General features: G+C 39.3%; 1 protein-coding gene across 1 annotated transcript in view; it reads right to left on the bottom strand.

The window, feature by feature from the left end:
* Positions 1 to 14,304, bottom strand: part of ANK3 (ankyrin 3) — a gene marked incomplete at its 5' end in the record, with an annotated part of 210,121 nt that overhangs the window by 139,143 nt on the left and 56,674 nt on the right. The window contains 6 exons of the mRNA XM_082486798.1: positions 1,525 to 1,623; positions 3,427 to 3,612; positions 6,766 to 6,864; positions 11,573 to 11,671; positions 12,052 to 12,150; positions 12,623 to 12,724. Coding sequence (XP_082342924.1) covers positions 1,525 to 1,623; positions 3,427 to 3,612; positions 6,766 to 6,864; positions 11,573 to 11,671; positions 12,052 to 12,150; positions 12,623 to 12,724 — 684 coding nt within the window. The remainder of the gene's footprint in view (positions 1 to 1,524; positions 1,624 to 3,426; positions 3,613 to 6,765; positions 6,865 to 11,572; positions 11,672 to 12,051; positions 12,151 to 12,622; positions 12,725 to 14,304) is intronic.

Below are 14,304 nucleotides of genomic sequence, written 5' to 3' on the forward strand. Positions count from 1 at the left end.
AATATAACCATATCACATACACCACCCAGTGAACAACTAATATAGACTGGTCCTCCTCTTTCTTGGTTGGTAGTTTGTCAGAGAAACCAACAGGAGAAATACATGTATTTTTTAGCCAAGACTTTGATCTGTTTTCGACTATGGATTTCAACACATTTCCATGTTCTGTTGCACACTTTCTGTACTGACAACCATTCCTGGCTGTCTGTCAGCAGAAATTCCATAGGTATTTTCTAAGGATTATTGAAGAAGCTAAAGAGCAAACAAATTTTTAAGAACTTCAATAGGAAGTTCTAGCTCCAGCATTTTCCAATACTAACCTATTTTGAATATTAGCCCCTTTTCTCTTTAGCTGTATGCACCTAAACATTCTCCCTGTTTTTCCCATCTTAAAGCCTTGCATTACTCTCATGGCACCCACTCAGCTTTCTGCCCACATCCTCTCTATCCTACGATTTTCTAGCCGTCCACCCTGGCTCATTAAATTTTGTATTACCTCTGCATTTGCCTTTCTTTTGTCTCTGGTCTCATGCCTGTCACCATCTCCTTCCTTGCCCTTCATATTGCTGTATCCCTGTCCATACACATTTCATTTTCCTGCCCTTCCAACTATATATATACCTTGCCTCTGTCATTTTCTGTCCTATACACTTCTCCTGCTTACATTTTGTTGTTCCCGCATCCTCCCTACCCCGACCACACTCTTTCACTCTAATATTCCTCTTTAGTCTTCTGACAGACCCAACCCTTAACAGCAGATATGGTCAAACTTTGGCCCAGGCTGTGAGATAAGGCCCTGCTGGCAGCAGGCTCACAGAGCCATCCAGCTGCCTGTTGGAGGATGGACCCACTCCCCAAGCAAGAATGCACAGCTGAAGCCACTGGTCAGCTGCTCCACCCCCAGCCCAGAGCGAACCAAGGAAACACTGGGAAAGCCCATACCATTTCCCTCCTGGCTCTCAATCCTTTTTCATACATCTGAGGAACTACCCTGTCACTCCCTGGGCCATATCGTGACTTTGGTGCACAGCTTAGAGGGTCAGGAGGGCTAGTTCCCCCATTCTACTGTGGCTTCTGCCATACAGCTCCCATTATCAACACCCCTCCATCTATGCCTCATTTTATTTTCTACCTCTCCAGTTTCTTAGACCTCCTTTACGCATTGTCTGACTCTTGTGTATGCAGTGAAGGCACATCTGCTTTATTTACCGGTAACACCTGCACTTCATGTTCACTGGAAGCAATTGCATATTGAGGACAATTCAACAGGGACTGCCGTATGTTAAAGCTACAGGTGGAAGGAAGCCTTTCGCTTCTGGAACTATGAAAACAGCAGAAGTTTCAAAGGTGAGGACTAGAGCTCAGGTTCAGTTCAGCAGCTCAGGGAACCCCCCTTTATGCCGTACGGTAACAGACCAAGAGCAGTCAGCTGGCAAGAGCAATGTACCTTTCCACACCTTTGTGGAAAAAGTGTTTCAAACTGATGATAAAGCAAACTAAGCCTGAGTAAGATTTCACACTTACCCTTGCAGTGAAGTCCACAGCAGCACCCCGATTTAACAGCAATGTAGCTACATTGATATTTCCATAGTGAGCAGCTATGTGGAGGGGAGTGAACCCACTCTGGAAAACAAAACAAAACCAATAGATACTTATTTATTTTGTATTTCATTGGTACTCCAAAATTTGTATCACATCACTGACATAAGCTAGTAATAGGAGTCTGCTGCAAGTCACCATTCCAATTCTGTACTAGTTTTCACTCACTGACGTTTATTTTTAGACTCTCAGAGAGTCTAAATAAAATCATATTGCTATGCAGGAGGGAAAAAAATTAACATAATTATTCTAGAAGACCAGAACTAGGATAAAACTTTCAGTTATTCCAGAAACACAACAGCAAAACATTTGAGTATTAAAGCAATAATCGGCCTTTTATAAAAAATTAATTTCTAATGAGAAATATCTAGCTGTTATCAGTATTATGTCCGTCTTGCAAGTTCAATCTCTTAGAGATTCTTTGCAGAAGTTCAGATACAAGTCATTTAATGATACTTGCTAACGGTTTTTTATAAATTCAAAGTGGATGCAAATGAAAACATCATCAAAGACAATTTTAAATGATTAATATGGATTTTTTTTTTCCAAGGGTTAGTACCATAAAGACCAGTCTCCCACTGTGGGCAATCACACTGGGTTATGCTCAGACACTATGAGTTACCACCCTAATTAGAAGATGCCTTACTGATAAAATTACTTCAGCAACTTATTTTCATATTTAAGTAGTTTTACTTCCTTTTAAAATAATGCTAAAACATGCAGCAATTCCATCAGTCCTGCAAAGTATGAAACCTTATGGGAACTAGATGCATTTCTAAATTGTTAGCAAGCCATGCTAGCTGCCACTGCCTTGCTTTGGGAGTTTTGCGGGTATAAAACCACTCTCAGATCATTCTATTTGCTGACACCATCAAGGTAAGTGTCATGCAGAAGCCTAAAATCAGACCTGGATGCACAACATGACAGGGTTGTCTGCAGCTCTTAACACATCTGATAAACATGTACTATGTGAGAATCCCTGAAAACTCCATCTTACATAATATGGCTCTTTTGTGATGGCAATTAGTTCCCAAGAACGCTTACGCTTACTTTTAAACCCTAGTTTCAGCTGCAGAAAGCCCTGGTATCTAAACTACAGTCTTCTCTAGCACATGCTACTTCATTTCATCTAAAGCAGGTATCTATCCTACAAAAGGCGGTGCAAAAAGGAAGAGGAGGAAATGATGCAGCAGCACTAAGTCATGGAGGAGTGATGATGCATATATATATTTATATATACCTCTGTTGTTCTATTCACCATCATCTAGGTTAACACATTTGGAAGCAAAGAGGGGGAAAAAATGAACGGTTAGTTCACCACTGGTGATATGGATGCAAAAAGCTTCATGATTGCTACGTGGCATGGCAGCTCAGATGACAGCACAATCAACACACAAAGGAAGCTCGACTGAATGGAAGCTGAATGATCGAGTATTTTTGAAGGCTCATTGTTACGTGTTTACTAAAGTTCTTAAAGTAGCAATTGCACAAACAACTAATCAAATGACTTAACTGTACAATACCTATAGCACACCACTGCAGGAGCAGCTTTCATTCGCAAGAGAATCATTCTAATAATATTGTGCTTATTATTTTCCATTTGCAAAGTTTCTACAGGAAGAAATTAACCCCGATTTAAACAAAAGGGGAATGGGGGAGAAAAAGGAAAAGGAAGCAAACAAAATGTTATTCTCAATCACACACTACAGGAGAAAGGTACGTGTAAATCTGCAGCAAAATACTCCACAGCAACGGAGATCTTCACTGGATGTAATACATGTGGTCGGTACTTAATAGCATCAAACCTTTTTTCTTTTTACAACTGACCTTTGACTCCACATCAGCATTGTGGTCATTCTGCAGGAGCAGAGCCGCTGCCTTCGTATCATCCTTGCGAGCAGCGATGTGAAGGGCAGGAAGACGGACTTTTCCCTTTGTATCATTTTCAAGCAGCAGTGAAACCACCTGGTCATGACCTTGCTGCAAAGCTACGGCCAAAGGCGTGAAACCATCCTGAAACATACAATGGGGACTCTCAACATAGTTTCCAAGCTTTCCAGGGGATGGCAAGGGGAAAGGAAGCGATCTCAGCATTAGTAACAGTACTGGCTCAAATTGAAACAAAGTATAACACGGTGCAAATTAAAAGTACCCTGCAATGACACTGGAATTGGAGTAACATGTTGGTGAACTAGGTCCCAAATGCTCAAAACACCTTTCTGGCACTCCAGACTTACACATAAAATTATAAAACACAAGCAAACAAAAATGACTGAGACTTGAGAAAAAAGGTGTGAAATTACTTATGAATTAACAGTTACATAAATAAATACGTATTTAATAAAATGTATAATTTCATTAAAAGGTATCAAAAGCTGAAATATTAAAATTACAATTGTTAATGATGTCTCCATAGCAAATTATCATCCATTACCCCACCGCTACAGGTTATAATCTATGATTTTTAAGAAAAAAAACCACACCAACATTTCAGCTCTATCCTCTGATATATTTTACATATGGATTTAACATCTATATAACTCCTATAAACAGGAGTAGTTCTGAAAAGGAGTATTTTTTCAAAATTTTGAAGGGGAAAAAAATATAAAGAAAAAAAAAAATCACTGAAACTCCTTCGGTCCTAACAACCCGTTGGGTATTTTTTTCCATGAATTTTTTAAAAAATCATTTAATCACAACCTTCCCCTTTGCCTCCAGCTCACCATCCTCCAGTAGCAGGGCAGAGCTCTGGGCTGTGGTCCCGGGCCGTGCATAGCCCCTGGCGTGAAACAACTGGCACAGCCTCAGACTGCAGGCAGAGCGCAGCACAGGGTGTGAAAAACCCTGTGTAGCTCTGAAGGCCAAAAAACTCCATGAGCATCCCCACAAGAGGGCTCTGGCAATATAGCTACGCTGTACCTGCAGAAATGGAGGCTCTTGCCTGGAGAAACCCCGAGTGCGACAACTCGTGCCTTAGTGACCCGGAGACATTGGCTTCCTAGTCTATTTACACAGCTGCCAGACGCGGCATAGTCAACTGCTTCACAAAGAAAAGTGGTTTGGCTATCAACAGTATCTTTTCTTGTTGGGCTTTCTCTTCTGCTAAAAATGCTGGTAAGAACAACAGACAAAAAATCCTAGCAACATATTTTCTCCTTATCCCCAAAGGAAAAGGGAGTGGACAAACGGGAAGGAGCACTTCATTTCAACTCCAGAACAGCTGCCATCCCCTATAGTCCCAGTTTCCTAACTCTGATGAGAGTTGCCCATCATTTCAGTGTGTGCAGAGATCACTGTACCAAGGCCAAGCAAACTGCGACCAGAATGTTAGCACCAGCAAGAATGCATTTCCACCACATGCTCTCTGAAGATACCAACTCACAAAAAGCAACTGAAAGAGAGTATCGTCATGCCAGTACTATAATCAGCAACTGCACTTTAAAACTTAAGGCAAAGCCTACTCCAGAAAAATACCCAAAACAGAACCAAACACAAAAAAATAAAAACCATTTAAAGAAAAAGAAAATAGTTGGTTCTATTTTTTTTTAATTTATATTAAACCACCTTTGTTCAAGAGTTATTTTTAATGACTATTTAGCTAAGTGGCAATCATTTAATAACAAAGGCTTTTGCACTTACAAAGATAAAGATAAATTAGATTTATATGAAAATTTAGACCAAGGGAAAATAAGAAAGCACCCACAAGCTACTATCACAAACAAGTAAGGCAATAAAGGCAACATTGTTTTGTAGTCTGCTATCTTCAAAGGAATTCTTCATGGATAAAATTAGATTGCACCTTATCAAGCTGAGTTGGAAGAAAGCTCAACCTAAACTGACATACAAACGCTCAAGGGAAAAACAATACCAAGGAAAAAGAACCAAGTACCCATGCACAATTTTAAAAATTTCTATTTTCAGAAAATCATACAGTGGCAAGAATATTTTCAAAAGTCTGAATCTATCGTACATCCCTGGTGGTCCTGTGACTTCTTTGTTTCCAAGTTTTTACAAAAAAATAGAAATCAGTGTTCTGAAAACTACAATTTTCAATTAATTTTCCAGATATAAAATATTTCATTTTGGCATGTCTTCACTTTGATATCTTTGAGCATTTCCAGAAAGTGGTTTCTGATGCACAGTTCTAGTTACATCTAATTTTTAGTGATTTTGAAAACATAATTTTGATCCATTATTGATTTAGTTTTTACAGTGCTGGCTTCAGAAGAGAAGAAAAAAAATCCATATGTACATCATTATACAGTGATACTACTAGTTACAGTGATGCAATAAACTAATCTTGCCTTTCAAATGTTGCAAAAAGTTGGACATTATTTCCTTCATGGAATCAGTTCAGATAGAGCAATCATAATTTAATAAGTATCAGAGAGAGTACATACTGAAATACCTTCTTTTTTGGTAGCAAAATCTTGGAATTAAGACAACTGAAAATTCATCAGATTAAAAATCTATCTCAATGCAGAACATTTATGACTATTAATATATCTGCTATTTTTTGTAGCTTCCCGGTTGCCTTATTTGAGGTAAAATTACTTTTTAAAGCAAGAAATAAAGAGTGTTCTTCTGGAAGGATCACAGAACACCCTCAAGGATTGACCTTGCATCTTTCTATCATCTTGAAATTATGACTGCAGGACCAGATGGGATAACTAGGTGCTATAGAGAGGATATCAACATAGCAATAAATGCAGTTCAGAAAATGCTCCGAGCACTAAGTAACCCTGGGTTTTCCCTGATATCCCAGGACTGCATCCAAAGTGTAGGTAAACAGTTGTTCTTGCTTTATGGTTGCCCTCCACGTTACTCACTATTTATAATGAAAGCACAGAGAACTTTTATGTTATGCACACAGCTTCCTTTTTGAGCACTTAACCTGAAAGATTACCAGTTATGACTAAGAACACAACTATTTTTAGAACTGTTTCTAGTTAAAGTAATTTTTTTTATTTTAGAAATGGCAAGAGATGGTTTAAATTGCTGAAAAGTCAATAACATTATTCCTTAGCACACTTTGCAGAGAGAACTTTTTATTGGTCTTTAAATTTGCATTTAAAAGACTAGTTTGATATAACCTGGCAAGAATCACTGCTGAAGCACATTTTATATGTTTACTTTGTTCATAAAGTGTGAAATTCAAACTTTTACCTCTGTGGCAAGGCTTTGACTGGCACCATTGTCAAGAAGAAACTTAACAACCTCCAGGTGGTTTTCTTGAGCTGCCATATACAGTGGAGTGAAACCATTCTGAAACAGGAAAACAAGAGCATAAATGCTCCACCAACATTTCATACATATCACAGATCTGCCAAACTCAAGTAGACTAGGAGGAAACCAAATAAACTGTGTGCTCACGTGCCAGTTAATGGCATGATCGCCCTTGATTTAAACGAAAATAGGAGAAGGGTAATAGAATTTAAAAGGACACAGTGGAATCTTTCAGCTGACCAGATACAATTCCCACAGCTAAGCAAGAATCATACTATGATTCCCAATAAATGCAGTCACAGCAATGGAAATGCAAGATGGGACAGGGAAATACAGCACAAGTCTGCAGCGAAAGCAAGAGCAATGGCTCTACAGAACACTTCCCAATTTTTTCTTTTCTTTCCATTAGCTTTGACTTCTCTTTCACTTCTGCCAGCTACTTATGCCTTTTGTCTCCTCAAAGAGCTGCCTTCTGAGTGTAGCCTGCTTGTGGTCACTGAGCTATTTCGTATTTCAGGCACCAGGAGATCTGAGGATCGTACATTCTCAGTAGTCTGAGACAGGTTTATCAGTGTTTCCAACCACATTAGAGCATTTCTCAAATTATGCTTGAGTGTGTGATTTCAATCAATGCAATACAAGTGTTAGAGGCTGCAGAGCTTAACTCATTCTTTGGCAAGTGCTTTCCTCTTACAGTCAATGCTTTTGTCTTTGCCTTAACTATACAGAGGTCACAGCCTTTCAGGAATTGAATTTTCATGCACTAACATTAAGGCAATGTATTTTTCCCTATTGTTCTACGCATTTCTGAAATTCACAGCTTTGACATCACTCACAAAACCAAAAGAGCAAAATGAAGTCATGAAGCCTGTCCTGGGATCAAAGTTCCTCTAAAGGAATTTATAGAAGTTGCTGATTTGCACCTGAAATTGCTTGGCTTTCATGTAGCACTGCATGTTCCTCAGTCCAACAGAATCATGAACTAGCGGTAAATACGTTTTATAGTAACAACTTAAAACATCCATATACTGTACCAAATTGAGTAGTCTGGTACTGCTGAAGCAATCAAAGCAGCATCAGCAATAAGAACAATCCCTTTCTCCTCTGATCTATCACGATACATGTTTTTATCGTTCCTACTACAGAATTAGTCTGTCAAACATACCACTGCTGGATTTTGCCTCATCCCTTTCCTTATGGTACCAGCATGGGTGATGACACCATTAAATGCTTTGGCCAGGAGGTCACTGAGGTTTCAGTGGGTTCTGTTAGGGCCCTGTCTTTCCTCTTACTGTCTTCCAGATCTCATGCCATGGGGATTTCTATGAACCTCAGACTTAAGTAAACTTCACACAGTCAGCTGCAATGGAGGCAGCAGCTTACCTCTTCATCTACTCCCTCCTAAGATACCCCCAACCTCTTGCTCTACCACACACCACTTCTGGTGATTACTCTACAGCACGGGGAGGACAAGGAGGAAAGGAAATACAAAATAAAACGGGAGGTAAGGGCTAGTTAAAAATAACAGGTAAAACAGAAGAAAGATTTCATCTGGCTTAAATAACGGAAAAGTTCAGGAAGTGCTTCCATATGAGTGGGTTTGACTGGGACAGTATCAGCACTCTCACATCCGCAACGTGGCCAGGGCAGACACTCCACCAGCAGGGTGAAAGGTGCAGGGGGAGCCGCTCGGCAGTTCAGCTACAACAGTTAAAAAGGACACTGAGCTAGATTTTGCAGGAAACCAATGGAGCCAAACAGAGATGAGCTGAGAAGAGTTTGGCCATATATTTGCACCAAAGAAAACACATCAGCATTCTGGGGTCTGGAGAGACGACGGGAAACCCATAGCAGTGAATTTCAGCGGAGTTAGAGCAGCCGCGGTGAAAACAGCTGAGAGACATCTGACTGCCACAGCAACGGGGCGGAGTTGCAGGGCACACATCCAACACAGAACACGCAGGAGAGCGCAGGTGACCTGAGGCTGCGCATGCAGGCTTCACTGGCAGCAGACAAACAGGAGGTCAGAAGAAAGGATGGTTGGAGAGGAAATGGCATGAACTGGATGTTTGATCCAAGAGGAACTTTACCATCAACAAGACACTGAGCAGCTGTGAAGCCACATGTTTACAACGCTTGCACAGGCTGCGAGGTCTGTTGCTGTTCCAGTATTTTGAAAATTTGGTCTCTATTCAGCAAATCATCGCTACAAGCATAAAGCGGGCACTGAGGTCCTACCAGAGCCAAAGCCTAAAGTTAGCAATGTGTTAATGCACCCTCCAGAACCAAGGCCTAACAGTGTCATTACCATACAGTCAAAATTCTGCTTAATGAAAAACGAAGCAGCCAGAAAGCGCTTGCTAAGGTACCCAATATGTCACATTACAGGTTATTATAGCGCACAGCAGAGTCTGGCATTTTTCCCTATCATTTCATGGCATACTCAATATCTGTTTACTAACTCAGCTGGAAACAAAGATTAACTTTTTTTAGTTTCAAACATTTGCATTTAGATAGGAAGCAGGAAACACTTCCTAATTATTAGTTTCAGAAAACAATTAATAGAACCTTTTTCCTATGTTAAATTATTGTAGGGTTTTCAAAATCTTTCCCCCCATACTTTGCTTTTTCTTCTCTCTTTAAAAAGGGGCTGAAATTGCCAGAAAGCCACAAGCCTACAGAAAGCGTTTTGTCTTCAATAGTAATAAACAGCCCTTAGAAGAGGTACAAAATTCAAACTCGGTAAAAAGAAACTTTTGGTTTTTTTAAGGACAGGAAGATTTGGGTTAAAGAAGGCCTCACATCCCTAACACTGGCGCTGTCAGCAGGGTTGCTTTCAAAGGAAGAGGAAATAAAGCCAAACTCACAGAAAACAGGATCAGCATCAAAAAGAAAAACAAAACAAAAAGATCTTTGAGTAGCCTCTCTGTGGGTATGCCAAATTCAGCAGAACTTTATTCTAAGCTTTAGGAAGGCTCACGTGATGCTCAGTATCACAGACAAAGCTGGTTCAGATGCAGTTTGGTAACCAGGAGCTCCAGGGACCTCCCAAAAAGACTAAGCCTAACAGGGGTATCTCACTGCCAGGTATTGGTTTAGAATGGCCAAAATCCATGACTTTTGAGCAAAGATGTCAAAGGCATCCACAAGGGGGAAGGGCGTGGCAGGGGGGGTGTGCGTGTGGAGCTTTCATTCTCATATGTTAGCAAAATAAGGGTAACATGTGGCAAAACCTTAGGGTGTATGGACAATGCAGTTATATAAGATGTTTACAGTCTCAGATTATTTTTAGTTTCAGGGCTGAATACACAAGTTCTCAAACACAAGCAGAAAAGATCCTTTCAAAGCCATCCTAATTTCTTTAACAGGAAAACCACTGGAAATATTTCTGCTTTGTTTTACTTCTTAACAGTCGTGGAAGATTTCACTTAAGACTACTTTTTGTTGCTGTTTTTCTCTTTAAATTAAAATTATATGGTGTATGGAAGCAAATATTGCTGTATCTAGCTCATATAAAAGATTAAGAAAGAACTGAACCACCTATTTTCTTTGTCCAGGTGAAGGAAACATGAAACACAGATCCCAAATAACTAACATTCTTGAAATAAATTCTATTAAGCATTTTGTTTGTATTATTTGAGAGATCAATAAAATCCCTCATGTTTTTTTGAAGTGTAAATTTTTTAATTTCCCTTTTTAACATTTTCTATCCTGCCCACATCTTTATAATACAGAAGAATGGCAATACTGGGCCAGATGAAAAGACCATCTCTTAATCTGATCCGTTCTCTGACACTGCCTGCCAGCCCCTAAGCAGGAAGAACAGGAATGGGGCAGGCATGCAGGGACGCTCCCCATGGCACAGCCACTTGGCTTTCAACAATCTGCGGTTTATGCAGTTTTTGAGCCAAAGTTTTTCTGTTTCATTTTACTGCTTTGCTCTTAACACCAGCACTGTTTTCCTTTATTTCAAATTCTCTATAATTGACCTAAATATTAATTCAAAGGACTCGACCAAACTTAAAAGCTCTGCATATGCTTGCAGTACCTCCTCGTACAAGGAAAGGGGATGAGCTAGATTAAACCTGAGACACCAAATTACGTGAAACAGGATCCCTTTCATTTGAACAGGTTCTCTCCCACTCTCCTGTTCTATCAGTATCTCTTCTGACTCTCTAACAATTTGCTGCTTGTAAGACACTGGAGAGCCGACCTGAGGCCAAAAGGCACATGCTTTACTGTGTCCCCTGTTACACATCCACTTCCAGTATCCTGCAAACACCCCTGGATGGGACTCCACTTTCTTCATCTCCACAGATGTGCATGTGTGTGGCTTCTGGACAACTTAAAACAGAGGTGTTATTTTCATGCTTTCTCTGAGCTGAAAACATTTTAAGTTTTAATTGTATGTTCCTACAAGGTAGGAATGAACTCAGCATTACACTCACTAAAATGCCTGCTTCGCTAATAAAATGGCAGCTATGCATTTAAACTTTGTACTTGCACCTGTTGTTGGTTACCTATGTGGGTGGAATGGCCAAAAAAGACTGGTTTTGTTGTTTTTTTTTTTTTTTTTTAATGTTAGCAGGATTACGTTCATCTTTCTGGCTCTTTAAACCCTATTTTCAAGAGCCAGCATTAATACAATAAGATCTACCAAATACACTCGCTAATATTACAGTTTAAGGGGAGAACGATTTTAATCTCAAAGTTTTTGATAGTACCAAATGGAGAAATATTACCTTACCTGAGACTGTGCATTGACATTGGCCCGATTTGTAACCAACACTTTGACTACTTCTGCTTGTCCAGCGAGTGATGCTATGTGCAATGCTGTGTTTCCTTTCTGAAATGAGAGTAATATTTGAAAAGAGTACAAAACTTGAGCTTGAATATAAGACAATACTATAAAAACATGTTCCACTTTAAAATATAGTATTTCTTGTAATACAATACTCTTACTGAGTACTTCTAACGGATAAGTTATCCTAGAAGACATGGACAGAAACCCAGACGGCAATCTACAATTTATTCAGTAAATCTCATCCCTAGTAAACGGTGACATTTACTATAATCTAAAAGGTTTCTATTAAACAATTATTGAGACCACTTCACCAGTGGAAAATGGGCAATTACTGCTGCAGTAATGTCTGTAATCAGTTGGCCGACACTCTTCACCCATGCCATCAGTGTGAACAAGAGAACAACTAGATAGGCCTGACTAACCTTTGTTGCTGCATCCACACTGGCACCTCGCTGTATCAGTTCAGAGACAACTTCTACGTGCCCTTCTTTGGAAGCGAGATGGAGAGCATTCAACCCATTCTGATTTAAAAAAAAAAAAAAGAAGAAAGAAAAGCCATGGAAAAGATTAGCAAAGGTTTTCCAGCACAGTAAACAACATATCAAAAGAGAAATTATTACATCCCAGTGAGAGGTCTGCTTCCAAAAACTATTCTTATGTAAACTTTACAAGAACTAGATTACAAAGAAGGAGTATGAATTAAGTCAGGATTTATTAGCTCTGGGGTCTCAAGTTCTGTGTGCTGTCCCATGATCTGATGTAATACGAATGGAACCAAAGGTAAGGTTAAACAATGCAACATTCTCCAACGGAGTGTGAAATGATGTCTTGACAAGGAGTAAAAATAGAAGTTTTAACTGGATAAAATATGTAAACATGGCTCATCAAAATACACATAAGTTATCACTGACATTAAGTACAGATATCAAGACAGATTCAAGAAATAGTGAGAAAGGTATTTATCCAGCAAATTTGATCAAAATATTCTTCAACCTGATTTGAAATGTTGATGTCCACTCCACTTTTTAAGTAGTCGAGAGCCTTTTCCAAGTTGCCAGCTCGAGCAGCTCTCAGGTAACTTGCATTTGTGTCAGACTACAAGAAAAAAGGAGAAGTCCCATTAGAAACTACAACACAGTATAAAAATATATTCCCTTGGCAAACAAGTTACTAATGATACAACATATTGTACATACATTTAACTAGACACAAAAGGATCCCAAACTGCCATATCAAATATGGGTCAAATCCTGCCCTCCCTGATTATGCAAACTCCCTCTGGTGTAAACAGGCTGTCCGCCTGACTAGGCAGCACAAGAATTGACTTTATATATAAACGTGAATTATGCAGCACTGTCTAACATGCAAGGCTAGTAGCCAGGGACAAATCTGGTACCCAGCATGGAAGATAAACATGGTAAGGCTCAGGATAGGACTCCATGGAAACCACTCTGCTCTTTCCAAAAGTGCCAGACCAGCTTTAATGTCTAAGCTAAACAGACCAGACCAGTACTGCGAGATCTCACATGATAGATTTAAAAAAATCCAAAATACTCAGCGTTGAAGGACTGGACTACCTGAATGATAAAAAACATGTTTCTACAAATTAAAGCATTTTATAATCTAATGTCTGATTTCATTTTGTTTTATTTTTCCCATTCTCTCTCATTTTATGGCACATTTTATTTACAATATCTGTCCACATTCGGTGAAGTAGCCAGAAATCCCTAGGTACAGTGCCATTATCTAAACTGCATTTTACTTTTTCCACAATTTGCTTTAAAGATAGCGGTGCCAATTTGCTTTATGATGACTTCAGCTTGAATATAAGGATGGCAGAAAGGATGGTTAAGTCATGAAAGAGATCACTGAAAGTAATTCCCATCCCCAGAGGGTTTTAACAACAAGTTATGCAAATATCCACCAAGGCTGGTTCAGATAATGCTGATCATGCCTTGGAGCAAGTGGAATGAACTGGGTTAGCTTTCAAGAGGGACAAATCGTATAATCTTTGATTTTATCTGTGCTGCGGCTTCCCCTGGCATCTTGAGCAGTCAACAGATTTTGTATCCTCTACTCCATTGTTATAACGGGAATTGTCTTTTTCATTTTTCCTCAGTATCGTTTCATCATAGGTTTACATGACTACAAGTGTTTTATGATTCTTTAAGGTTCTAAAAGAGTACAACAATTTGCTTTAGAGAAAAAAATTAAAGGCAGTAACTGCTGAGAAATATAAAACACCCTGGCACCAAAGCTCAGTTACTTATCCAGTGCTCAAATTATTTTATTTTTTTTTCATTCCCCATTTTCCAGATCTGCTATAGACTTCTCTTCAGCCACTGCAAGCCATTGGGTGTTGTGTTCAAGCATTGTTTCAAGCCCATCTGAAGTCACCTTCACGTGCAGGATGAAGCGATCTTGGACATAATGACAGCAAAATGGTAAGTGGGTATGAAGCCTGCTTTCTTCTTTGTACCAGTACAAGCTACAAGACTTTTTTACTAGTACTTTCAATACAAGAACCTCTCTCTTCCAAGGAAAGAACCCTTACTTATGGAATCTTCATTTTTTCCCGAGTTTTGCACAAATGGCATTCCACTTTGTGATGGTAAGTTACTAGCTTACAGCCTTCCCTGCTCTAATAATCATTAGAGCTAAATGCTAAAATAAAT

The sequence above is a fragment of the Vanellus vanellus genome, assembly GCF_965231255.1.
Source record: "Vanellus vanellus genome assembly, chromosome: 7".
Classification (NCBI taxonomy): domain Eukaryota; kingdom Metazoa; phylum Chordata; class Aves; order Charadriiformes; family Charadriidae; genus Vanellus; species Vanellus vanellus.